The sequence below is a fragment of the Budorcas taxicolor genome, chromosome 7 (assembly GCF_023091745.1).
Source record: "Budorcas taxicolor isolate Tak-1 chromosome 7, Takin1.1, whole genome shotgun sequence".
Lineage (NCBI taxonomy): Eukaryota > Metazoa > Chordata > Mammalia > Artiodactyla > Bovidae > Budorcas > Budorcas taxicolor.
The window spans coordinates 51,861,501-51,886,530 of NC_068916.1; the positions used below are offsets into that span (position 1 = coordinate 51,861,501).

Consider the following 25,030-nt stretch of genomic DNA (forward strand, 5'->3'; position numbering starts at 1 on the left):
TGTGACTCAGGGGTTCAAACTTCAGTGGAGGAAGAAACTTCAGATGTGGTGGAAATAGCAAAAGAGCTAGAATTAGAAATGGACCCTGAAGATGTGACTGAACTGCTGAAATCTCATGATGAAACTTTCTCATGGATGAGGAGTTGCTTCTTATGGATGTGCAAAGAAAGTGGTTTCTTGAGATGGAATCTACAGGTGAAAATGCTGTGAAGGTTACTGAAATGACAACAAAGGACTTAGAATATGACAAACTTAGTTGATAAAGTAGCAGCAGGGTTTAAGAGAATAAACTCCAATTTTGAAAGAAGTTCTACTATGGGTAAAATGCTCTCAAACAGCATTGTGGGCTTTGTTTATGAAACGAAGACTCCATTGATGCAGCAAACTTCATTGTTGCCTTAAGAAATTTCCACAGCTACTCCAACATGTAGCAATCATTCTGATCAGTCAGCAGCCATATAACTGGAGTGTAACTGCTTTACGATGTTGTGTTAATTTTGCATGAATCAGGTATATGTACACACATATCCCCTCCCTCTTGAGCATCCTTGCTACCTTTCCTCCTCCCTCCTCTTTAGGTCATTACAGAGCACTGAGCTGAGCTTCCTGTGTTATACAGCACCTTCCCACTAGCAATGTATTTCACACATGGTAGCATATATATGCTATCATAATTTCATGCAGCCATGAAATTAAAAGATGCTTGCTCCTTGGAAGAAAAGCTATTACCAACCTAGACAGCATATTAAAAACCTGAGACATTACTTTGCCAACAAAAGTCCGTCTAGTCAAAGCTATGGTTTTTCCAGTAGTCATGTATGGATGTGAGAGATGGACCATAAAGAAAGATAAGCACTAAAGAATTTATGCTTTTGAACTGTGGTGTTGGAGAAAACTCTTGAGAGACACTTGGACTGCAAGGAGATCAAACCAGTCAATCCTAAAGGAAATCAGTCCTGAATATTCATTGGAAGGACTGATGCTGAAGCTGAAGCTCCAATACTTTGGCCACCTGATGTGAAGAACTGACTCACTGGAAAAGACTCTGATGCTGGGAAAGATTTGAAGGCAGGAGGAGAAGGGGATGACAGAGGATGAGGTGGTTGGATGGCATCACTAATTTGATAGACATGAGTTTGAGCAAGCTCTGGGAGTTGGTGATGGACAGGGAAGCCTGGCATGCTGCAGTCCATGGGGTTGCAAAGAGTCGGACAAAGAGCAATTGAACTGAACTGAACAAGCACTTACCAGCCACTTTGTAAATATTAAACCATTAGATTCCTACAATAATCATCCTAAAAGGTAAACATTAATATTACCCCTATTTTATAGGTAAGGAAGCAGAGGTACATAATTTGCCCGTGACTGTAGACAGTGAGTAGTAGAACTAGGATTCTAATGTAGATACTGTGATTCCAGAATCCATGTTCATAACCACTATGCAGTGCTATCTCCTGGGTATAAGATGTGTCTTCTAGGTATTTACATATTCCTATTTACCTATGCATATATTTTGGCATATTTTGATTATCTGGCATATTTGATTACTTTGACATATTGTGATTACCAAATTTTCTAGCCTTTGAGCCCCATAAAGACAATGTCATGTCCTTAATATGTAGTTTTTTAAAAATATACAAGTGAAAAAGTAATGACAATATTAACCATAACTGACTGAAATCTATAAGCGTTTACAAGACTGAAGAGGAGAAAACATTTGCAATAACACAAGAAATGGCCTGAATAAAACATAATTTTTTCGGTTCCGGATATTTTAATGGTTCTTCTTGTCAAGCATTCAAAACAGTGATAATTCAATGCATTTCATGAACGTTGTTTAAATACTGATTTAAAAGAAAATGGGGAAATGCAAACACATATCGAATATAAAATGTATTAAGGTATCACTAAATCTGTAGTCCTTATCTGTTAGAGATACTTAGTGAAGTATTTAGAGGTAAAAATACATGATGTCTGGGATTTGCTTTAAAATACTCCAGATGAGTTGATGAATTACTTGTTCAAAGAGAAAAAATTTTTTACTGAAAAAAATTCATAGAGACACATGGTGGCGCTGCAGTATAAGACAAAACAGTTTCTACAGCACAGGGCTCCATTATTCATGAGAACAGAGAACGTCCAACCCACCGAAAAGAGAGGTATTAAGGCGTGTCACCTACAGACTTGGAGGTTTATATAGCCTTCAGAAGTTTCCAACTTGAAAAAAAATCAGAGCCTCAGTTTGCAAAATTAGGGCTGAACTAAAAAATTTCCACAAAAGAGGTTTCTTCAAAGAACCATGGAGATCAGAGGGGCACTCGTTCTGCGGAAAAGGCAAGTCCTGATTCTCTTTGTTTTACTGGGATTGTCTCAGGCGCGTCCTGAGTCTGTGCCCTATTCTGTGGCAGAGGAAACAGAGATCGGTTCTTTGGTGGCTAATCTGGCAAGGGATCTGGGGCTTGGTGTGGAGGAGCTCTCTTCACGGGAGGCTCGGGTAGTATGTGATGATAATGAAAAGCATTTGCACCTCGATTTGCTGACTGGGGATTTGCTGATAAATGATAAACTGGACCGGGAAGAGATGTGTGGCTCCACGGAGCCCTGTGTGATGCATTTTCAGATGGTATTGGAAAACCCTTTACAGTTTTTTCAGGCTGAGCTGCACATCAAAGATATAAATGATCACTCCCCTACATTTCTTGACAATGAAATAGTTATTAAAATATCAGAAAGTACCACTATTGGAACTACATTCCTAATGGAGAGTGCCCAAGATTTGGATGTAGGAAGCAACAGTCTTCAAAACTACACAGTTAGCCCAAATTCTCACTTCTACATTAAAATTCAAGACAGCGACGATGGAAAGATATACCCAGAACTGGTCCTGCACAGAGCGTTAGATCATGAGGAGGAGCCTGAGCTCAGATTAACACTTGTAGCACTTGATGGTGGAAACCCGCCCAGGTCTGGGACAACTTTGGTCCTCATCAAGGTCTTAGACATCAACGACAACGCCCCGGAATTTCCGCAGAGGCTCTATGAGGTACAGGTCCCGGAAAACGCACCGGTTGGCTCTTGGATTATCACCGTCTCTGCTAAGGATCTGGATGCAGGAAATTATGGGAAAATACTTTATACGTTTTTTCATGCATCAGAAGATATTCGTAAAACATTTGAAATCAATCCAATATCTGCGGAAGTTCATTTGAGATCACAACTGGATTTTGAAGTAGTACAATCCTACACTATAAATATTCAGGCAACAGACGGTGGGGGTCTTTCCGAAGAATGCACTCTTTTGGTGAAAGTAATAGATACAAATGACAATCCACCGGAAGTGATCATCTCATCAATCACAAAGATAATTCCAGAGAACGCCGCAGAGACCCTTGTGGCTCTTTTTAGTGTCCGAGACCAAGACTCTGGAGAAAATGGAAGGATTATTTGCTCTATCCAAGATGACCTCCCATTTTTTCTGAAACCGACCTTCAAGAACTTTTTCACCCTAGTTTCAGATAAAGCACTGGACAGAGAGGAGAGAGCAGAGTACAACATCACCATCTCGGTCACTGACATGGGAACTCCCAGACTGAAAACCGAGCACAACATAACCGTGCTGGTGTCCGACGTCAACGACAACGCCCCCGCCTTCACCCAGACCTCCTACACCCTGTGGGTCCGCGAGAACAACAGCCCCGCCCTGCACATCGGCAGCGTCAGCGCCACAGACACAGACGCGGGCGCCAACGCCCAGGTCACCTACTCGCTGCTGCCGCCCCCCGACCCGCCCGTGCCCCTCGCCTCCCTCGTGTCCATCAACCCCGACAACGGCCACCTCTTCGCCCTCACGTCCCTGGACTACGAGGCCCTGCGGGCCTTCGAGTTCCGCGTGGGCGCCACCGACCGCGGCTCGCCGGCGCTCAGCAGCCAGGCGCTGGTGCGCGTGCTCGTGGCGGACGCCAACGACAACGCGCCCTTCGTGCTCTACCCGCTGCAGAACGCCTCGGCGCCCTGCACCGAGCTGGTGCCCAGGGCGGCCGAGCCGGGCTACCTGGTGACCAAGGTGGTGGCGGTGGACGGCGACGCGGGCCAGAACGCCTGGCTGTCGTACCAGCTGCTCAAGGCCACGGAGCCCGGGCTGTTCGGCGTGTGGGCGCACAACGGCGAGGTGCGCACGGCGCGGCTGCTGAGCGAGCGCGACGCGCCCAAGCAGCGGCTGGTGGTGCTGGTCAAGGACAACGGCGAGCCGCCGCTGTCGGCCAGCGTCACGCTGCACGTGCTGCTGGTGGACGGCTTCTCGCAGCCCTACCTGCCGCCCCCGGAAGCGGAAGCGGCGGCCGCGGCGCCGGCCGACCCGCTCACCGTCTACCTGGTGGTGGCCTTGGCGTCGGTGTCGTCGCTCTTCCTCTTCTCGGTGCTGGTGTTCGTGGCGGTGCGGCTGTGCAGGAGGGGCGGGGCGGGCTCGGCGGGTCGCTGCCCGGTGCCCGAGGGCCACTTCCCGGGCCACCTGGTGGACGTCAGCGGCACGGGGACCCTGTCGCAGAGCTACCAGTATGAAGTGTGTCTGATGGGAGGTCCTGGGACGAATGAATTTAAATTTCTGAAGCCGATTATCCCTGATCTTCCAGTCCAAGACTCCGGTAGGCATATAGGGGAAAATGAGAACTTTAGAAATAGCTTTAGACTCAACCTTCAGTAAAATAATTTAAACTTCTGATGTTTTGTTATTCTTGGCAAACTATAGACCCCACTTTTTTTTTGTAAGCCCCTTTTTGCCAATCTGTAATATATTTTATGTTGGATGGTAGTTGCATGTATTATCATTTCTCATGCTCTCCTCGCAGTTGCTTTAAAAATCTTCAGTGGCTTTAAAAATTAGTGGCTATATAATGTCATGGAAAAATAGTTTTCTGATTTTTTGGTACATTTGGTCTAAATGTCATAGTAATAGAGTTATTGCTAATTTTTTGTTATGATAATGGCGTTGTTATGCAAGATGACTATTATTTGGAGGTGCAAATTCTAAAGTATTAGGGAATGTCACTGTATATGTAATTTACTTGTAGATATTTCATCAAAGCATAGATAGAGACTTCAAAAATTAAAAGTCCTGTTGACTGGGTGGAAAGTATATTGGATCTTATTGCACTCGTCCCTTTGAAATTTTTCATCATAAAGGGTAAAAGTGCTACCTGTCCATATTCAGTAGTAGGGTACCTTATTTGTTTTGGTTATTGTTATATCGAGTTTTTCATGAATTCACTTTATGACAAAACTGACCACATTGAAAATTAGTGATTTCTTAAGTAATTTTCCTTTTTTCTCATTGTCATTGATGCTGTTTTGAGGGGAGGAGTTCTGCTATTTTACATTGCTGCTTTGTTTTCTCTCAATATGCCACATTTGCCAGTTTAAATTTGTATTATTTTATAGTGTTCATTACATGGCTTGATTGTTTATGGTGTCATCTTAAGTAAAATAAAATAAAGATAAAAACTTCTTAAGAATTAAGATGAAAATTCAAACTGTTAAAGAAATGAACTCAGTTCACTTTTAATTTTTAAAAGTAAATATTAAAGATCCTTAATATTTATGCTCTTTCTCAGATGTTCACAAAGGATGGGTTTATATTAATGGCTTATAGATGCCTCATGGTGTTCCAAATCATAATATCTCCAATCTATAAGTGTACAGTTCAGTGGAGATTTTAGTAACTAGAATGTAGTGTGGATAATAAAGCTACTGTGCATATACATTTCTGTGATTTCTCTTATAAAATTAAATATTATAGACTAGATGATGTAGTAAGATGCAATTTTGCTTGATGTTGTAAAATAGGTAAAACAAATTCCAATTTTGTTAGGAAATTTTTTTTTGCTTCATGAAGCTTTTACTGGTCTTATTTTGCATTGCAACAGATACTTACTAATTGTGAGAATTTTATTAACTAGACATTTAAGCAGTACTGCTGCTGTTAAGTCGCTTCAGTTGTGTCCAACTCTGTGCGACCCCATAGATGGCAGTCCACCAGGCTCCCTCGTCCCTGGGATTCTCCAGGCAAGAACACTGGAGTGGGTTGCCATTTCCTTTTCCAGTGCATGAAAGTGAAAAGTGAAAGTGAAGTTGCTCAGTCATGTCTGACTCTTATCGACCCCATGGACTGCAGCCTACCAGGCTCTTCCATCCATGGGATTTTCCAGGCAAGAGTACTGGAGTTGGTGCCATTGCCTTCTCCGTTAAGCAATACAGTCCTGAAAAAAAAAAATGTTTGGACCCTCTTTACCTCTCAGAGGCATAAGAAGCAAATCTTACTTTTCTTATTCATAAGAGTAAGAATAGACAAGAACAAAATACTCTACTTGAATAATTCAGAAACAAGCTTGTACACTGCCAGATAGAATGAAATTCAAGGTCAGAGCCTTTTATGTATGAAAATTTAGTCATGACTAAAGAGATGTCAAAATTACCGGAGGGAGGGAGAGACTGATTACTTTTCCAGTAAAATTGGCTGGAAAATTCACTATATAAAGAAAATATCTAAGTAAAAATCTCTTTACGACCTTACTGTTGGTTTCACTTTCTTAAACAAGGTTTTAAAAGTGCAAACAGGAGGTGGAAGGGAGTTTCAGGAGGGAAAATGTGTATACCTACGGCTGATTCCTGTTGATGTACGGTAGAAACTAACACAATATTGTAAAGCAATTATCCTTCAATTTAAAAATAATAAATTTTGAAAAGTGCAAACAATAAAGATAAAAACTGACAAATATTACTACCTTAAAACTAGAGGATAGCTCAGATAAACTAGCAGATGGGATGCAGGGAGAAGCTACTTGCAACATTTTAACTCAGAAGCATTAATATTTAGATTATTCAGATAACTCCTGCAGATCAGCAAAAGTCAGAAAATCAAGAGAGTCAATAGAATGTTTTTTAAAGGACAAAAGAGAAAAGTAATTCAAAAGAGGGGAAAACAAAGTCTGAAAAGAACACAAAGTTACACACAACCTCATTAGTTGATGATATACATGATAAAATAATTTTATACCCATAGATGAGAAATTTGGGTAACATCATATGGAACCATAGATGTATATGCATAGAAAATTGCATATACCCCCATTTTGAGGGAATTTAAATAATATTTAATGAAATTTAGTATTGTATGTAAATTTAGTATTACTAAAAATATAAAAATATACACAGTTTATGATCTAGCATTTCTACTTTGGGGCATATAGCCAGAAAATTCTAATATAGCTTTACAGAGTGATGTGCATAAGAATGTTTATCTTGGGAAAGCAATTAATAGGAGCCTGTCTACATAGTCATCGGTAAAGCAGTTGATAAATGTGAAACATATTTGTGAAGGAGCACTATGCATTATTCAAAAGGAGTGAACTTACTCTGCCTACAGTCCTACAATCTGCAGGAAACTGGGGTTGGACTCCTGAGTCAGGAAGATCCCCTGGAGAAGGGAATGGCAACCCACTCCAGTATGCTTGCCCGAAGAATCCCACGGACAGAGGAGCCTGGTGAGCTATAGTCTGCCGGGTGGCAAAGAGTCGGACATGACTGAGCGACTAACATTTCCCTTCACTTTACTATGCAGTGTTGAAAAGGAGTGAACTAGGTGTACAATCATATGGATAAATTCCAAATGTTTTAAAAGGAAGAAAAAAGGAAAAAAGAGACTGAGATTTATAGTACAGTACCAATATATCCATATACTACATAATATACTTGTAAAAATATACAAATATATAAACATATTGGAAGAAAAGAAGAAGGAACAGATGTAGGAAAGAAGATGTGTATTTTAAATAGGGGTACAGATAGAAGTGTAAGCTATACCAGTATCAATGACCAAAAAAACTATTTCTTCAAAGACACTTCTTAAATTGATTGCAGCATCATAGTTGGTTTAGTATTGATCAGACCAAGTTGGTCAAAATATATATATTCTCTATCCTCTCAATAAGATCAATTCCCCACACTCCATGAGAACAAAGTATTTGCTTCTCATTTTGAGACATAACAATATCCTTGAGATTTTATATTTTTAGTAAGGGTGGTATAGATTATTGGAGAAGGAAATGGCAACCCACTCCAGTGTTCTTGCCTGGAGAATACCACGGATGGGGGAGCCTGGTGGGCTGCCGTCTCTGGGGTTTCACAGAGACGGACATGACTGAAGCGACTTAGCAGCAGCAGATTATGTACACCAACACTCCCACTGGAAAAAATAGCTTAATAAAACACTAATACATTGTCAGGTCACAGTTAATGTTAAAAGGTAATTCAGAAAGATAAAGCAACACCCAATCAATTTTTTTCCCTGGGATTTGGAATTCTGGGAAATGTGAACCTCTATTTTGATGGTGTATATGGGGGAGAAAATCAAAGCCTAACATACTGAGAAGCTGATAGAAGACCTTCACTTCAATAAATTCAGATTCCTAAGAACTACCACCTTTATGATAATAAACTGGAAATTGATGAGCCCTTGTGTACAATTTCAGCCTTGAACTTTATTTTTAATGTTGAACTTAATTTACGGTGGTAGTTGACAAGTAGTCGTCCCAGATCTTGATAGAACCAAATGGAGACTTCATCTTATGCCTAGAATTATTTATATAAATAACTTTTATGTTAAATATAAAGAAAACTGGATGCACAAGGAAATATGACACCATGAGTGAAACCCAGCAAAACATGGAACAAAAAAAATAAATAAACTTGCAAATGGGCTTCCCTGGTGGCTCAGACGGTAAAGAATCTGCCTGCAATGCAGGAGACCCAGGGGATCCTCAGGTGGGGAAGATCCCCTAAAGGAGAAAATAGCTACCCACTCCAGTATTCTTGCCTGGAGAATTCCATAGACAGAGAAGTCTGGTGGGCTATGGTGCATGGGGCTGCAAAGAGCTGAGCGCCTAACAGTTTCACTTTTCAAATTTGTAAACACTTCAGATGTTTCAATTATCAGACACATTATATCTATAATAAGCTAACAACTTCAACTGAAATAAAATATATACTTTAAAATGTACAGGGAACAAGAAACAATAAATTGTGAGAGATTAGGAAAGAATCAAATGGAACTCCTATAACTGAAAAATGTGATACAATTTTAAACTGCATAAAAGGTTTAATATAAAACTAAATGCAACAAAATAATTTGTGGAGCAAAAGATAGAGCAGAAAATAACATATCCCACATGCAGCTCGTAGGGTTAATAAGATAGAAAATATGGGGGAGATGGTTAGAAAAGGATAACAGAGTAAACAAGTTTAACATATTTATCCAGAATTCCAGGAGAAATGAGAAAGACTGGATCAGAGGCAATATTTGAAAAACTAATGACTGGGGGACTTCTTTGGCTGTCCAGTGGTTAAGAGTCCACCTTGCAAAGCAGGAGACACAGGTTGGATCCCCGATCTAAGAACTAGGATCCCACATGCTGCTAGAGGGAACTACTGAAGCCCCTGCACCCTAGAGCTGGTGCTCCTCAACAGGAGAAGCCACCAAAATGGTAAGTCCAAGCACCACAACTAGAGAGTAGCCCCTGCTTGCTGCAATTAGAGAAAGCCTGCATGCAGCAATGAAGACCCTGGTGCAGCCAATAAATCAATCTTAAAAAAAATGGCTGGGAATTCTTCAGAATTAATGAAAACATAAGTGCACAGATTCAAGAGACCCAAATAAGCCCAACAGGATAAACAAAAGATAACCATACCTGGAAACCACTGTGAAATTTGAAAAAAGCAGAATTTTTTTTAAAGTAAAGTCATAGGAAAAAGACTTTTCATCTTTAAACACATGATAGACTGAAAGCTATGTTCCATGTTGACAATTTCTCAACAGTAGCAACGGATATTTTTTAAAAGTAAACTACCTTCAAAGTGCTAAAAGAAATTAGCAAACCTTCCTGCCTAAATAGTCTTTGCTTGTTATCAAATGAGGGAATCAAGTTAACTGGATGTCAGTTGATTTTAAATTAATCAAGATCATGGGAGAGAAGTGGGGTAAAGCTAGTTTTCAAATACAACTTCTTACAGTTTTCCTCTGTCCCTCCCTTACTACAGTCCTAAGTCCAGGAGTTTGACTTACTCTCTATCTTCATCTCAAGTGACATCCAATTCTTCCCAAGTCTAGTAGATCTATATGACCATGACCACTTCTAAAGAGAGTAGTCTTTTAGAGCTGCATCTCTAAAATCACAAATTCAAACATACTTCTCTTAATTTACAACTTACATTATTTCTCTAAGGGCTTCAGTCACCATTCAGATCAGTAAGTCCCAAATTTTCTCTGCAGCCCAAACCACCTTCCTCCCTTTATATAATGTAAGATCATTTATGTAATAATTTATATGGATGCTCTATGGACACCTCAAACTCAATATGTTTTACATTAAAATTTTCCCTTCATCAAAACTAAATGTTTTCTCTAGCTCTATCCGTATGCCTTCTGGTCTTCCTGTGTTCATTCTATCAGTTAACAGAACTAACACTCACCCAATTCCCTAAGCCTGAAAAAAAAGTACATTTACTTTTACTCATTCTTATTCTACTTTGTTTAATCACCACATACTGCATATTTTATCTTTATTATCCTAATACAACTCTATAACTGCATTTGTAGATGAGAGCAATACCACCTAACTGTATTAATGCAACAACTTCTAATCTGTCCCTTGTCTTTAGTCTTTCTCCTCTGTGATTTATCATCAACTCTGAAACAAGATGATCTTTTAAAAAATAAAACTGGGTCATGTCACTTTTCTATTTACAACCTTTCAATAATCTCACATTTCTATTTATGTAGAGTCCAAATACCTTGGCATGTGTTACAAAATTATTTGTTTATCTTTCCAATCTCACCATTTCTCTCTTCTTGCTCTATGGCTCAGCCATACTGATCCTTTCAGTTCTTCCAAAACACTTCTGTCATTTTGGATCTGTACAACCATGTTTTTAGTTTGTTGGAAATTTTAGCCCATGTCCAATTTTTATTTGGATTACTCATACTCATTTTTCATGTATCAAACCAGAATTTACTTTTTCCAGAAAAGTCTTTCCTGTACTTCCAAATGGAGAAGGAAGTAAAATTCTGGTTAGGTGACCCTCATCTATGCTCTTATACAAGCATGAACTTTTGCTTATCATGGCATTCATTATGCTCTATTTTAAATGTGTGATCACTTTTCTGCCTCCATCTTTCAGGACAGAAACTATGTCTGTCTGTTTCCCATTCTACCCCAACACTAATCACCATGCCTAGCACAAAGTGTATGCTCAATAAATATTTGCCAAACAAATTAATGAATGGAGGAATAAAATATATAGAATTATGTCTCTGAAAGGCTTGGGTGTACAAAACAGAATTCAGTTCCACAACTAAACTGGGCTCCAGTTTGTTCAACTTTTTAAAAATGTTGACAGAAACTGGACATATCTTACGTTATTCAATACTGATGAGCATTTACTTTCTACTTCTGCCAGGTAGGTCACTTATGGAGTATTCCTAAATAAACAGTACCATTTACCCAGCCAGTATTGTCCAGCCTCCCCTGAACAACTGTTTTCATATACCAGGTTCAGTTTCCAGTGCATGCCTTTATCCTTATCATTTTTTTGAAGTGTATTTGCCAATACCTAGAGAAGACTAAGATCTCTGGTCCCATTTCCAATTTTTCTTGGAAACTCTTGCTCACTAAGTTAATTACATAAAAGAGTCCTCTTAACTATTTTTAGTTGTTTTATATATTGTCTTCAGAGGAAGCATAACTTATCTGAGCTTGGGATGATATCTTAAATACGCTTTTTATATCCACCACAGCTCTAGAGATTGTAGTCTATTGTGTTAAAGATGTAAAAGTAACAGCATCACATACTACAAAGAAAAAAGAAAAGAAATATAGGAGAAATATAGGAATACAGGAGAAAATACCTTTTGCATTATCAACAAACAGGATAAATTAATATTTTGTCTCAAACTTACTTGACTATATTTAAAACCTGAGAATCTGTAGAGTCGCGTGGTGGCGCTGCAGGATAACATTGGAAAATATTTGTACCCTCAGCCGCTCTGGTTTCCCTGAACCTTTGGAACTGGGAATGCCGGAGAACCAGTGATTAAAAGAGGCTTTCAAGAGAAAGCTAGGGAGCCAGAAACTCCTTTGCCACAGAACTGCAAGTCTACAGGCTCCCAAAGGTTCATGCTGGTAGATGAGAGAAGCTGTTTGAGATTGCAGTGAAATATTTCCGCAGAAAGGCATTTGACTAGCGATGGAGCTAGGAAAAGGAAACCCTCAGCAGATAAGGCAAGTGCTGCTTTTCTTTGTTTTCCTGGGAGGGTCTTTGGTGAGTTCAGAGACCTGGCGATATTCTGTAGCAGAGGAAGCGGAGATCGGCTCCTTTATAGGCAACGTGGTGAAAGACATAGGTTTGGGTGTGGAAGACCTGGCTGCACGGGGGGCCAGAGTCATCTTTGATGATTATAAACCACACTTGCGGTTGGATCTGCAGACTGGCAACTTGCTCTTAAATGAGCAACCGGACCGGGAGGCACTTTGCGATCTTACCGAGCCATGTATATTGCATTTCCAGGTATTACTTGAAAATCCTTTGCAATTTTTTCGGGCTGAGCTTTGGGTTGAAGACATAAATGATCACACTCCCACGTTCACAGACAAACATATACTTCTGAAAATCTCAGAAAGCACTGCTCCGGGAACCTCGTTCCAAATGGATAGCGCTCAGGACTTGGATGTAGGAAAGAATGGTGTCCAAAACTACACATTAAATCCCAATCTTCATTTCCACCTTAAACTGCAAGACAGCGAGGACGGTAGAAAATACCCAGAGCTGTTACTGGACCAACCTCTGGATCGAGAAAAGGAGCCTGAGCTTAGATTAACGCTTACAGCCCTGGATGGCGGGTCTCCACCGAGGTCTGGAACTACATTGGTGCGTGTGTTGGTCTTAGATATCAATGACAATGCCCCACAGTTTGAGAGGTCCGTCTATGAGGTTCCGATACCAGAAAACAGCCCTCTGGACTTCTTGGTCGTCAGGGTATCTGCTACAGATTTAGATACAGGAATAAATGGAGAACTATCTTACTCATTTTCCCACGTTTCCAGAGACATACAGAAGACATTTGAAATCCATCCAATTTCTGGTGAAGTCCGTTTAAAAGCGTTTCTGGATTTCGAATTAGTTCAGTCTTACACAATAAATATTCAGGCCATTGACGGTGGGAGCCTTTCAGGAAAATCAGTAATTTTAGTCAGTGTTGTAGATGTAAATGACAACCCACCAGAAGTAGTCGTAACATCTCTTACCAGCCCCATACCAGAAAATTCATCGCCTGAAATGGTGGTCGCGGTTTTTAGCCTCCGAGACCAAGACTCTGGAGACAACGGGAGGATGGTTTGCTCAATTCAGGACAACATTCCGTTTCTCTTGAAGCCTAATTTCAAGAATTTCTACACCTTGGAAACAGAGAGCCCACTGGACAGAGAGAATAAAGCCGAGTACATCATAACCATCACGGTCACTGATATGGGAACCCCCAGACTGAAAACCGAGCACAACATAACCGTGCTGGTGTCCGACGTCAACGACAACGCCCCCGCCTTCACCCAGACCTCCTACACCCTGTGGGTCCGCGAGAACAACAGCCCCGCCCTGCACATCGGCAGCGTCAGCGCCACAGACACAGACGCGGGCGCCAACGCCCAGGTCACCTACTCGCTGCTGCCGCCCCCCGACCCGCTCGTGCCCCTCGCCTCCCTCGTGTCCATCAACCCCGACAACGGCCACCTCTTCGCCCTCACGTCCCTGGACTACGAGGCCCTGCGGGCCTTCGAGTTCCGCGTGGGCGCCACCGACCGCGGCTCGCCGGCGCTCAGCAGCCAGGCGCTGGTGCGCGTGCTCGTGGCGGACGCCAACGACAACGCGCCCTTCGTGCTCTACCCGCTGCAGAACGCCTCGGCGCCCTGCACCGAGCTGGTGCCCAGGGCGGCCGAGCCGGGCTACCTGGTGACCAAGGTGGTGGCGGTGGACGGCGACGCGGGCCAGAACGCCTGGCTGTCGTACCAGCTGCTCAAGGCCACGGAGCCCGGGCTGTTCGGCGTGTGGGCGCACAACGGCGAGGTGCGCACGGCGCGGCTGCTGAGCGAGCGCGACGCGCCCAAGCAGCGGCTGGTGGTGCTGGTCAAGGACAACGGCGAGCCGCCGCTGTCGGCCAGCGTCACGCTGCACGTGCTGCTGGTGGACGGCTTCTCGCAGCCCTACCTGCCGCCCCCGGAAGCGGAAGCGGCGGCCGCGGCGCCGGCCGACCCGCTCACCGTCTACCTGGTGGTGGCCTTGGCGTCGGTGTCGTCGCTCTTCCTCTTCTCGGTGCTGGTGTTCGTGGCGGTGCGGCTGTGCAGGAGGGGCGGGGCGGGCTCGGCGGGTCGCTGCCCGGTGCCCGAGGGCCACTTCCCGGGCCACCTGGTGGACGTCAGCGGCACGGGGACCCTGTCGCAGAGCTACCAGTACGAGGTGTGTCTGTCGGGAGGAACTGGGACCAGAGAGTTCAAGGTTCTGAAGTCTGTTGCCTCCAATCATCGGGGGTCCATGATTAATGTAGAAGAAAACTCAGACTTTCTAAATGGTTTTGGATTCAATTAGGAATTTATTCGTTTATTGGAGTTGGAAATTTTTTCAAAATACACTGTTTCCATTCGCTTTTAGATTCATATAGAATTTTTTTGCTTATTTAATATTCCTAGTTAAGGTTAGCAATTTTTCTTGAGTATATATAGTCATATGTATGCTCTTTATTCTATTTTGATGGAAAGATCTTTCAACTTCATTACTGCCAAGTCACAAACATTTGTTCAATTTTTCAGCTTTTTGTCATCAAACACTATTGATTTGAAGATGACTCCAGATGCATTCTGTTTGTTGTTCAGAAACCGCTTCCTAATTTTTTGATACTGTGGTTACTTAGGAGATGGGCATCATAAAATATAATGAATTATTATTATATCATCTATTGAATCATATTATGCCTACCTGTCTTAAATTTTTTAATGGAGAACTGTCTGCAAAATGCATGTTTTTGTTTCACAATTGTATTAAGTGGAAAAGACTACAATTTCTCCTATAGACTTTTGCTCTCTTTATATCAACCTTCTGTATAATATATATGAATGTTACTGAAATATTAGATTATTTCAAAATATTTAAATAATAGGTCCCTTTTGTAGTGTCTATCCCAGCCTACCTTTTTCAGAAAACTTCTCTCTTCAGTAATAGTATATTGTTGCAACCATGTTTATTTTATATGACTTATCTCCCTCTGTGATTTCAGATAATCAGACAAGGTGGTAGACGTTACTGATACAAGCTTGACCAATCTCATTTTCTCTGCTTTAAAAAATGGCTTTATAAATTAGTATAAAATAGCCCATTACTTAACAAAAAAATTTTATCATGATGGCTAAATACATGAAAAAAGCACCGAAATTCAGTCTACTTAGATAAGAAGAAAGGAGATGCCTAAAGAGTAACCTTGTTGTGAATTTTCTGATCTCTTTCAAGTACAATTTCTCTATTGAGTTTTTTTGAAACAAATATGTGATATTTTAATAAATTTCCCTCTAAATAAGATAGACAAATTGTTTTTTCCCCTTGTCAAAAGCATTTTTAGGTAGTCGTGCATAGATTGGACCTTACTATTGGTTTGAGATGTTAAAAAAATAGTGGTTTTCATATTAATGTACTATTTAGGATCAAAGATTGTAGAATATTAGTAGTAGTCTCTGAGGGTCTATAAAGAATTGATGGATATTTCCAAACTGAATGGTCTTTGGAGTGTTTAACAGAAGTTAGAAATTCCTAGAAAAATTCTTTCTTACCTAGTAGAATAATAGGTCCCACAGTAGAATTTTCTGCGACCCTATGGACTGTAGCCCACCAGGTTCCTCTGTCCATGGGATTCTCCAGGCAAGAATACTAGAGTGGGTTGCCATGCCCTTCTCCAAGGGATCTTCCCAAGCCAGGGATCAAACCTGCATTTCTTCTGTCTCCTGCATTGGCAAGCAGGTTCTTTACCACTAGTGCCACCTGGGAAGAAGCCCATTATGACATTAATGATATTCAAAAACACTGACAATGTAAAATGTGTTCTTAAAAGATGTACAACTTATTTGTAGATTCACTAGAGCTTTGTTATTATGTTCTTTCTTTATTATAATATATTCCTTTGCTTATAGGAACCAGGGCATTTTGCCATTTAATGAAAAAACATTTTATGCCATTCTGAATTATTTCAAATTACTATTCATAAGAGCATAGAAAAAAAGCCATTTGAGAACATGCTGCCTTGTTTATACAGCTCATATAATGAAGCAGAATGTCAGCAAAGCTGGTGACTTCTATATTAGGAGGAGAATCCATCCACCAGAATTTTAAAATTAATTGTGACTTATTCACTGAACTGAACTGAACTGATTCATTGATCTAGTCAACAGATACTGGTTGAGCATCTACAGGAATGCTCTGCCAGTAACTGTTCTCAATGTTAGTGGGTGTAAAGGTGAACAAAACAAAGTTCTCAAACTCAATGATAACACAAAAAAGAAACAAATATGTACATACCTGCTTTATAAGACAATGACCAATGCTAGGGAAAAAGAGAAGGGTAAGAGAGATGGGAAGTGCCCTCATATGCATTTTCGCATAGTTTGTAAAGTTTCATAAAATCCTAATTCTCTGACCTTATGTATAATAGGTATTATAAACTGGACTTAAATGGTAGCTTTTTCCTTTATGCGATTCAAACAATGGAAACCACAATTCTGGCACATAGGGTACATAGAATTTAAAAGCATATGTAGAGGAATTCCTTCTGTTTCGTGGAGAGACTTTTGATAAATCACATGGGCTTGTATTGTTATTTTTACAAGATGAAGATGACCGATCATCATTAAGTGTTTCACTTCTAAGTTCTCCTCAAAGCACCTCACCTAGACAGCAGGTTCTAGAAGGTAGGGACAATGTCTAGATTGTTTATTGATGTACTTCAGAACCTAGTACATAGATATCAATCATATTTCCTTGAATGATGTATGAATAATTATGATTGCCTGGTTTTCTGATTATATACTGTTCCCCAAAACATTTTCAAGTTTCTAATAGCCTTTTAGATTGTTATATAGAGGGAATACAATTGTAGAAATTATTTTCGAAGACAACGCATGGTGGCGCTGCAGGCTAAGGCGTCGAAAAAATATGCCCAGGAAATGCTACCAATTTTACATCAGATTTCCAGCGGAAGCGAAAAGACTGTAATGTAAGCAAAGCTCACAAGTCTCCAGAAAATGCTACTCACCGACATTTCCGGACAGGTTACCAACTGGGAGAACCATCACATTCTCGGCCTCATCTTTCCCTAAAATAGAGCTGGCCCTTGATCCTGGAAAGGCATTTGTGGAAGTAAAGATGGAGGCCGGAGGGGAGCGTTTTCATCAACAAAGGCAAGTCCTGATTCTCTTTCTTTTGCTGGGAGTGACTTTTGCAGGCTGGGAATCCCGTCGCTATTCCGTGATGGAGGAAATAGAGAGTGGCTCGTTTGTGGCCAACCTTGTCGAGGACTTAGGGCTCGGAGTTGGGGAGCTAGCTGCGCGGGAAGCCCGGGTGGTCTCTGAGGATAACGAACCCCGGTTGCAGCTCGATCTGCAGACTGGGAAGTTGACATTAAATGAGAAACTGGACCGGGAGGAGATGTGCGGCCCTACAGATCCATGTGTAATGCATTTTCAAGTGTTACTGAAGAAACCATTGGGAGTATTTCGAGCTGAGCTACTGGTGAGAGACATAAACGATCATGCTCCTGAGTTTCCTGAAAGAGAAATGACTTTGAAAATCCCAGAGAACAGCCCTCCTGGGACAGTGTTTCCTCTGAAAAAAGCTCAAGATTTGGACGTGGGCAACAATAACATCCAAAACTACAGTATCAGTCCCAATTCTTATTTTCATGTTTCCACCCGCAGTCGGGGGGATGGTAGGAAATACCCAGAGCTGGTGCTGGATCGAGAGCTTGATCGGGAGAAGCAGGCCTTGCTCAGATTAACCCTCACAGCGCTGGATGGCGGCTCTCCGCCTCGATCGGGTACCACCGAGGTTAGAATCTTGCTCTTGGATATCAATGACAACGCCCCTGAGTTTGCGCAGGCCCACTACCAGGTGCAGGTCCTGGAGAACAGCCCCGTAGGCGCCCTAGTTGTCAAAGTTTCTGCTAGAGATTTAGACACTGGGACAAATGGAGAGGTATCATATTCCCTTTTTTACAGTTCTCAGGAGATGAGCCCAACTTTTGAGCTAAACAGCCTTTCGGGAGAAGTTCGCCTAATTAAAAAACTCGATTTTGAGACAGTACCCTCATATGATCTGGATATAGATGCATTTGATGGCGGGGGACTTTCTGGAAAATGCTCTGTCTCCATTGAGGTTGTGGATGTTAACGATAATGCCCCGGAACTAACTATTTCATCACTTACCAGCCCCATTCCTGAAAACTCCCCCGAGACAGAAGTGGCCCTGTTTAGGATTCGAGACCGAGACTCAGGGGACAACGGAAGGATGACTTGCTCCATCCAGGATGATCTCCCCTTTATTCTGAAACCATCTGAAGAGAATTTCTACACGCTGGTAACAAATGGGGCGCTAGACAGAGAAAGCAAAGCTGAGTATAACGTCACCATTACTGTCACCGACTTGGGGACACCGAGGTTGAAAACGGAACACAACATAACCGTGCTGGTGTCCGACGTCAACGACAACGCCCCCGCCTTCACCCAGACCTCCTACACCCTGTGGGTCCGCGAGAACAACAGCCCCGCCCTGCACATCGGCAGCGTCAGCGCCACAGACACAGACGCGGGCGCCAACGCCCAGGTCACCTACTCGCTGCTGCCGCCCCCCGACCCGCCCGTGCCCCTCGCCTCCCTCGTGTCCATCAACCCCGACAACGGCCACCTCTTCGCCCTCACGTCCCTGGACTACGAGGCCCTGCGGGCCTTCGAGTTCCGCGTGGGCGCCACCGACCGCGGCTCGCCGGCGCTCAGCAGCCAGGCGCTGGTGCGCGTGCTCGTGGCGGACGCCAACGACAACGCGCCCTTCGTGCTCTACCCGCTGCAGAACGCCTCGGCGCCCTGCACCGAGCTGGTGCCCAGGGCGGCCGAGCCGGGCTACCTGGTGACCAAGGTGGTGGCGGTGGACGGCGACGCGGGCCAGAACGCCTGGCTGTCGTACCAGCTGCTCAAGGCCACGGAGCCCGGGCTGTTCGGCGTGTGGGCGCACAACGGCGAGGTGCGCACGGCGCGGCTGCTGAGCGAGCGCGACGCGCCCAAGCAGCGGCTGGTGGTGCTGGTCAAGGACAACGGCGAGCCGCCGCTGTCGGCCAGCGTCACGCTGCACGTGCTGCTGGTGGACGGCTTCTCGCAGCCCTACCTGCCGCCCCCGGAAGCGGAAGCGGCGGCCGCGGCGCCGGCCGACCCGCTCACCGTCTACCTGGTGGTGGCCTTGGCGTCGGTGTCGTCGCTCTTCCTCTTCTCGGTGCTGGTGTTCGTGGCGGTGCGGCTGTGCAGGAGGGGCGGGGCGGGCTCGGCGGGTCGCTGCCCGGTGCCCGAGGGCCACTTCCCGGGCCACCTGGTGGACGTCAGCGGCACTGGGACCCTGTCGCAGAGCTACCAGTACGAGGTGTGTCTGATGGGAGAGACTGGGACGAATGAGTTCAAATTCTAGAATCAAACGCCAGTATTCTAGAATCAAACGCCAGTATTCTAGAATCAAATTCCAGTATTCTAGAATCAAACTTTGAAAGGAAATCAGAAGGAAGTCCAACCTTCCAGAATCGTTTAGGCATCTGAAACTTCTCCAACTGCGTACATTAGTTTTATCTCCTACACCTTTCCCTTTTTTAACCTGGTAGTAGTAATTCTACTGTCTTTCTTCTTTTTAAAGTTTTTCATAGTAATGCTAATCTTCGTTTTGTTGGCCTGTTTGCCCTATAATTAGTTTTCCAATTATTGTTAGTAAAATTTTATATCAGGAAAGTTCGTACTACTGGTTAAATTTTTAGTATTTATTTCTAAATGATAATATGAAAGCCTCTCAGGATAAAAGTAATTCTAACTTTAAAAAGTTCTTCTCTCACTGTGTATAACACTGTGTAAAAATGTCTGACTCATTTTATCATATTTCATTTTTTTATTAGTGGAAGGTTTTAAGGTTTTGTTATTTACACAACTATGACTTTTCTGTAATGCCTCTTCTGTTTGGAATGGAATCCATTTATATTTGTGTGCTGTGCTGTGTGCTGTACTGAGTCACTTCAGTCATGTCCCACTCTTCGCTACCCTATGGACTATACCTGCAGGTTCTTCTGTTACTTATGTCCAATTTTTTCCAAGCTCTGTTTGGATTTTTATCAGTAGATAGCCACATGTATAATTTCCTATTTATTTCAAAATCACTCTTGTAATCATTGGACCTTCACTTTAAAATACATGTTATCTCATCAAAGTACATCTTTTTCATCTATTCTTTCTGTTCTAATTTAATGTTGAAGACTTGTAAGTTCTTCCTTATATCTAACTGAAGTCATGATCCTGTTAAGAGTTTAATGATACCCATGATGACTGAGTTCTTTTTTAAAAAAAATATTATTTTTAACTAGAGGATAATTATAATATTGTGTTGATTTCTGCCATACATCAGCATGACTCACTGGTAGGTATACATATGTACCCTTCATCATGCCTCCCTTCCACCTTCCACCCCTTAGGTTGTCACAGAGCACCGGATTTGGGTTCCCTGCCATCATACAGCAAATTCCCACTGGCCAGCTGTTTTACATATGGTAATATATATGTTTCAATGCTACTCTCTCAAATCTTGCCACCCTCTTCTTTCCCCACTGTGTCCAAAAATCTGTTCTTTATGTCTGCATCTCCTTTGCTGTCTTGCCAATAAGTTCATCAATACCATCTTTCCAGATTCTATTTATGTGTGTTAATATGTTATTTGTTTTTCTGAATTACTTCACTGTATATAATATCTATAGATTTATCCACCTTATTAGACTGACTCAGATGTGTTCCTCTTTGTAGTTGAGTAATATTCCATTGTATGTATGTACCACATGTTCTTTATCCATTCATCTGTTGGTGGACATCTAGGTTGCTCATATGTCCTGGCTATTGTAATTAGTGCTGCTTTGAACACTGGGGTACACATGTGTATCTTGAATACATGTGTCCTTTTCAATTAGGAGTTCTTGTGAATCTGCCTGCATTGCAGGCAGTGCAGGAGATGCATGTTCAATCCCTGGGTCAGGAAGATCCCCTGGAGGAGGAAATGGCAACCCACACCAGTATTCTTGCCTGGAAAATTCCATGAGGAGGAGCGTAATCATTCTTAAAATACGGAGAATATCCTAGATGATTTGGATGGGCCTGATTTAATCAGTTGAAAGGCCTTAAAAGCAGCTTTGAGTCTTCCTTGAGATGAAGAAATTCCAACTGTGGGCAGCAGCTTCAGTTGATGCCCCAGATTTCCAGCCTTTCCTTTCTAATTCCCTCCTTTACAGATTTCGGATATTGCTTAGCCAGCTCACCCAATCAAATAAGTCACTTCCTTGCAATAAATCTCTTAACATGTATCTCCTGCTGCTTGTTTCTCTGATTGAACCCTGACTGATACAGATTTTGGTTCCTGGAAGTAGAGTGCTGCTGTAACAAATAACAAATAACTAAAAACATGGAAACTGGTTTGGAATTGAGTAACAAGCATAGGCTGGAAGAATTGTAAAGAGCATGATGGAAAAGTCTTAGATTGCTTTGGACAGACTGTTAGTTGAAATACAAATGTTAATAACTCTGCTAGCAAAGATTCAGAAGGAAGTAAGTTGAGAAAGGAAGTATGGTTGAGAAAACATATACTGCCATGTAGAATACCTAAATCAAAACCTTAGGAGACTTGGTAGTAATATGGATGTGAAAGTCACTAATGATGAGGACTCAGAAAGAAATGAGGAAAATGTTATTGGAAACTGGAGGAAAGGGAATCCTTGCTACTTAGTGGCTGAAAACAGGTTCATTGTGTCCTGCAGTGGAAATGTGAGAGAAAAAGGACTTGTAAGCAATGAACTTGGATATTTAGCTGAGATTTCCAGGCATATGTTGAAAATGCAGCCTGGTTTCTTCTTGTTGCTTATAGTATAATGTGAGAAGGATAAAATAGATTGAGGGAAGGACTGTTAAGTAAAAAAGGAACCAGAATTTGATGAATTAAAAAATTCTCAGCCTATTCAGATTGCAAAAGATGCTAAAATTAGCAAAGAAAGCCAAGGATGTCACAGGTGTACACTATTTGTATTGGGCATACACACTGAGACAATACTATAATGAGATGAGATCTTTGAGGACCTTACATATATTTCTTATATGGGATGTCTGTAAATCTTTGGGGACCAGAGAGTGGACTATGATAGGGAGAATAATGGCCTCACAAAGTATCTATGTCCTAATCTCTGGATATCTTGTTATGTGGCAAAGGGGAATTTAAATTGCAGATGGAATTAAGGTTGATAATCAGCTGACCTTATAATAAGATTACTCTAAATTATCCAAGTGGGCTTGGAACCACAAGAACCTTTAATAAGTGCAAGTGGGAAGCAGAAAAGTATCAGAGTGATACTATGTGAAAAACTCTGAACCAGCTATTACTGAATTTGAAGATAGAAAGGAGCAACCAGTGAGAAAATGCAGATAGCCTCTAGAAGCTAGAAAGATGAGAAAATGTATTCTCCCTTGCTTCCAGAAAGGAATATAATTATATCTTAACTTTAGCCCAGTTTAACTTCAGACCTCCAGAAAGGTAAGATAATAAATTTGTGTCATAATTTGCTAATAGTAGCTATAGAACATGAATACAAATGGCTATCAACAGAGCTATTTCCAAGCCTATTTTTCTTTGCCTTCCTCTACTACAGGCCAAAATATTCATATTCCCATAATCTCTTGCAGATAGGAATGTCATATCACTCCATTATTGCTAATGATATAAAAGTGTAATTGGGAATTGGGCTTAAGGGAAATATTTTTAAAAGGGATAATCTGCTGTGGCATATTCCTTAGGATTTTGCCTGTTTTCCTTTTTCTTAATTGGCATTGGTATTGAGGAGTAAACTTTGAGCTGAAGCAGCCAACTTGCAACCATGAGATGAATACCATAGAACAAAGGTTATATATACCAAGTATGGTAAGATGGAAAGCCCCTGAATGCCTTACAGCATTGTCAAGTTACCACAACATCTCTATGCTACCTCCTCCCAAGCTTTATGTTTCACTTTATAAATAAACTCTTATGTGATTAAACAATTGTAGTCAGGTTTTCTGTTGATTATAGACAAATGCATTCCAAGCTGACATATCTCTTCTCTCCTTCTCCTGAGTAAGGTTGGCTCACACAGTTGTCTGATTAGGTCCTAGTTGTCTGTTTAAGATATATGACATGCTTGTCAAAAAAAAAAACAACTTTTACCTTCCCTTAGGTGTTACCAAGGGACAGTACTCTTGAGTTTCCATGGCTGACTTTATATCTTTATTCAATCATCTCTCAATCTGACTAATATAAACATGCACAAATAATTGAACTTCCAGAGGAATTTTCCTGGCTAGTAGCAACCCTGAAAATTGAGTTTTGGAAAACAGAATGAGAAAGTGACCTGATAAATGCCAGCTATACTTTTAAATCTGCATCAGTGGTGTCTTCACAAGATGACTAGAAGTTTATGAAACAAACCAGATTTGTTTAAGGTTTGTTTATTTATGAAACAAACCATTTGTTTCCCTCTCAAGCATGGAACTGGCACAGCCAAAAATTTTATTTAGTAAAATAAATTGACTACATGAGTCCTGAAACTCTTCATAAGCATATCAGCAATCTATATGTCCTGATAGAATATGCTTGATGAAAGGATCAGAAATTCTTGACAACTTTTTCAATATACAGAGATGTGTGTTTTCAGCCTTCAAGGTGTCAGTAGCCACTACTCTTTTCCTATCTTACTTTACAAGTACTTTATTGGTAAAGTGTAGAATTTAAAGGCATCTCCAAAGGCTTCCTACTTACATCTTTTTTGACTGATCTGGAATACCTTGAAAAGAGTGTTACTTCCAATTTATCAGCATAATCATGAAAAATAAATAAAAATATATCATTATACATGATGGAATTACCTCAAAAAGTTTTAGAATTCCTTAGCTCCACCCTGAGTGTTTGCATATTTGTGTATGCTTGTATTTGTGTGCATTTGTGTGTGTATGTATGTGGCAGGGGTGAGGGGGAGTAGCTTTAGCAAATGGTAGAGATGCTCTGCATGCAGAGATAATATACCAGAGTAACAATGCTTTTCCGTAGCTTTTTGATAGCTTTTCCACACTGTAAAAATGTTTTTTTTCCTTTAATGCATAAATGTATGTAATAGAATTGCCACTGGGGAGGGAAGTGTAAACCAGACTTGGTCATTTTTTCTCCAGTGAGCTCAGGAAAAAGTAAATTGTTGAATCAAATTGTTCATGTGTAGGGTTGGATCCTGTCTTTATTTAAAATATTGATGTTTTGTTTCATCATGAATTATTTCATTGTTTGACTTTTTAGAATATTGAATTAAGTAGTATCTATCTTTACTTCCTAAGTATTTTGTTGACCCATTAATTTTTCTTCTGAGTTGCTTACCTTCCCCTAGCCCTGGTCCTGTTGGTAGTTTCTATCTTGCAAGTTCAAATATCATCCCAGCAGTAGTGATGGTGGTCACAGCTGAAATCTGAGTGGTGAGATCTGAATCAAGTCTATTTCCATTCTGAACTTGAGGCAGTAGCAGCAACAGTAGAAGAATACAAAGATCCTAGGAGATGCGACAAACTGAAGTCCTGCAGACTGGGAACGGAAGAGCACCTGTATGGCT

General features: G+C 41.6%; 3 protein-coding genes across 3 annotated transcripts; all 3 read left to right on the forward strand.

Annotated features, from left to right (window-relative positions):
* Window positions 1-2,299: 2,299 nt before the first annotated feature.
* On the forward strand, window positions 2,300-4,745 carry LOC128050615 (protocadherin beta-14). The gene has a single exon (XM_052642902.1). The coding sequence runs from the start codon at window positions 2,300-2,302 to the stop codon at window positions 4,697-4,699; it is 2,400 nt and encodes a 799-aa protein (XP_052498862.1). The 3' UTR covers window positions 4,700-4,745.
* A 7,546-nt stretch (window positions 4,746-12,291) lies between these two features.
* LOC128050667 (protocadherin beta-18-like) lies at window positions 12,292-14,682 on the forward strand. Its single transcript, XM_052642978.1, has one exon. The coding sequence runs from the start codon at window positions 12,292-12,294 to the stop codon at window positions 14,680-14,682; it is 2,391 nt and encodes a 796-aa protein (XP_052498938.1).
* Window positions 14,683-17,499: 2,817 nt separating this feature from the next.
* LOC128050629 (protocadherin beta-15-like) lies at window positions 17,500-19,803 on the forward strand. The gene has a single exon (XM_052642918.1). The coding sequence runs from the start codon at window positions 17,500-17,502 to the stop codon at window positions 19,801-19,803; it is 2,304 nt and encodes a 767-aa protein (XP_052498878.1).
* Window positions 19,804-25,030: the final 5,227 nt, after the last annotated feature.

Excerpts from the sequence above, each read along its gene's own strand:
- LOC128050615 (XM_052642902.1), top strand. The coding sequence starts at position 2,300 with ATGGAGATCAGAGGGGCACTCGTTCTGCGGAAAAGGCAAGTCCTGATT.
- LOC128050667 (XM_052642978.1), top strand. The coding sequence starts at position 12,292 with ATGGAGCTAGGAAAAGGAAACCCTCAGCAGATAAGGCAAGTGCTGCTT.
- LOC128050629 (XM_052642918.1), top strand. The coding sequence starts at position 17,500 with ATGGAGGCCGGAGGGGAGCGTTTTCATCAACAAAGGCAAGTCCTGATT.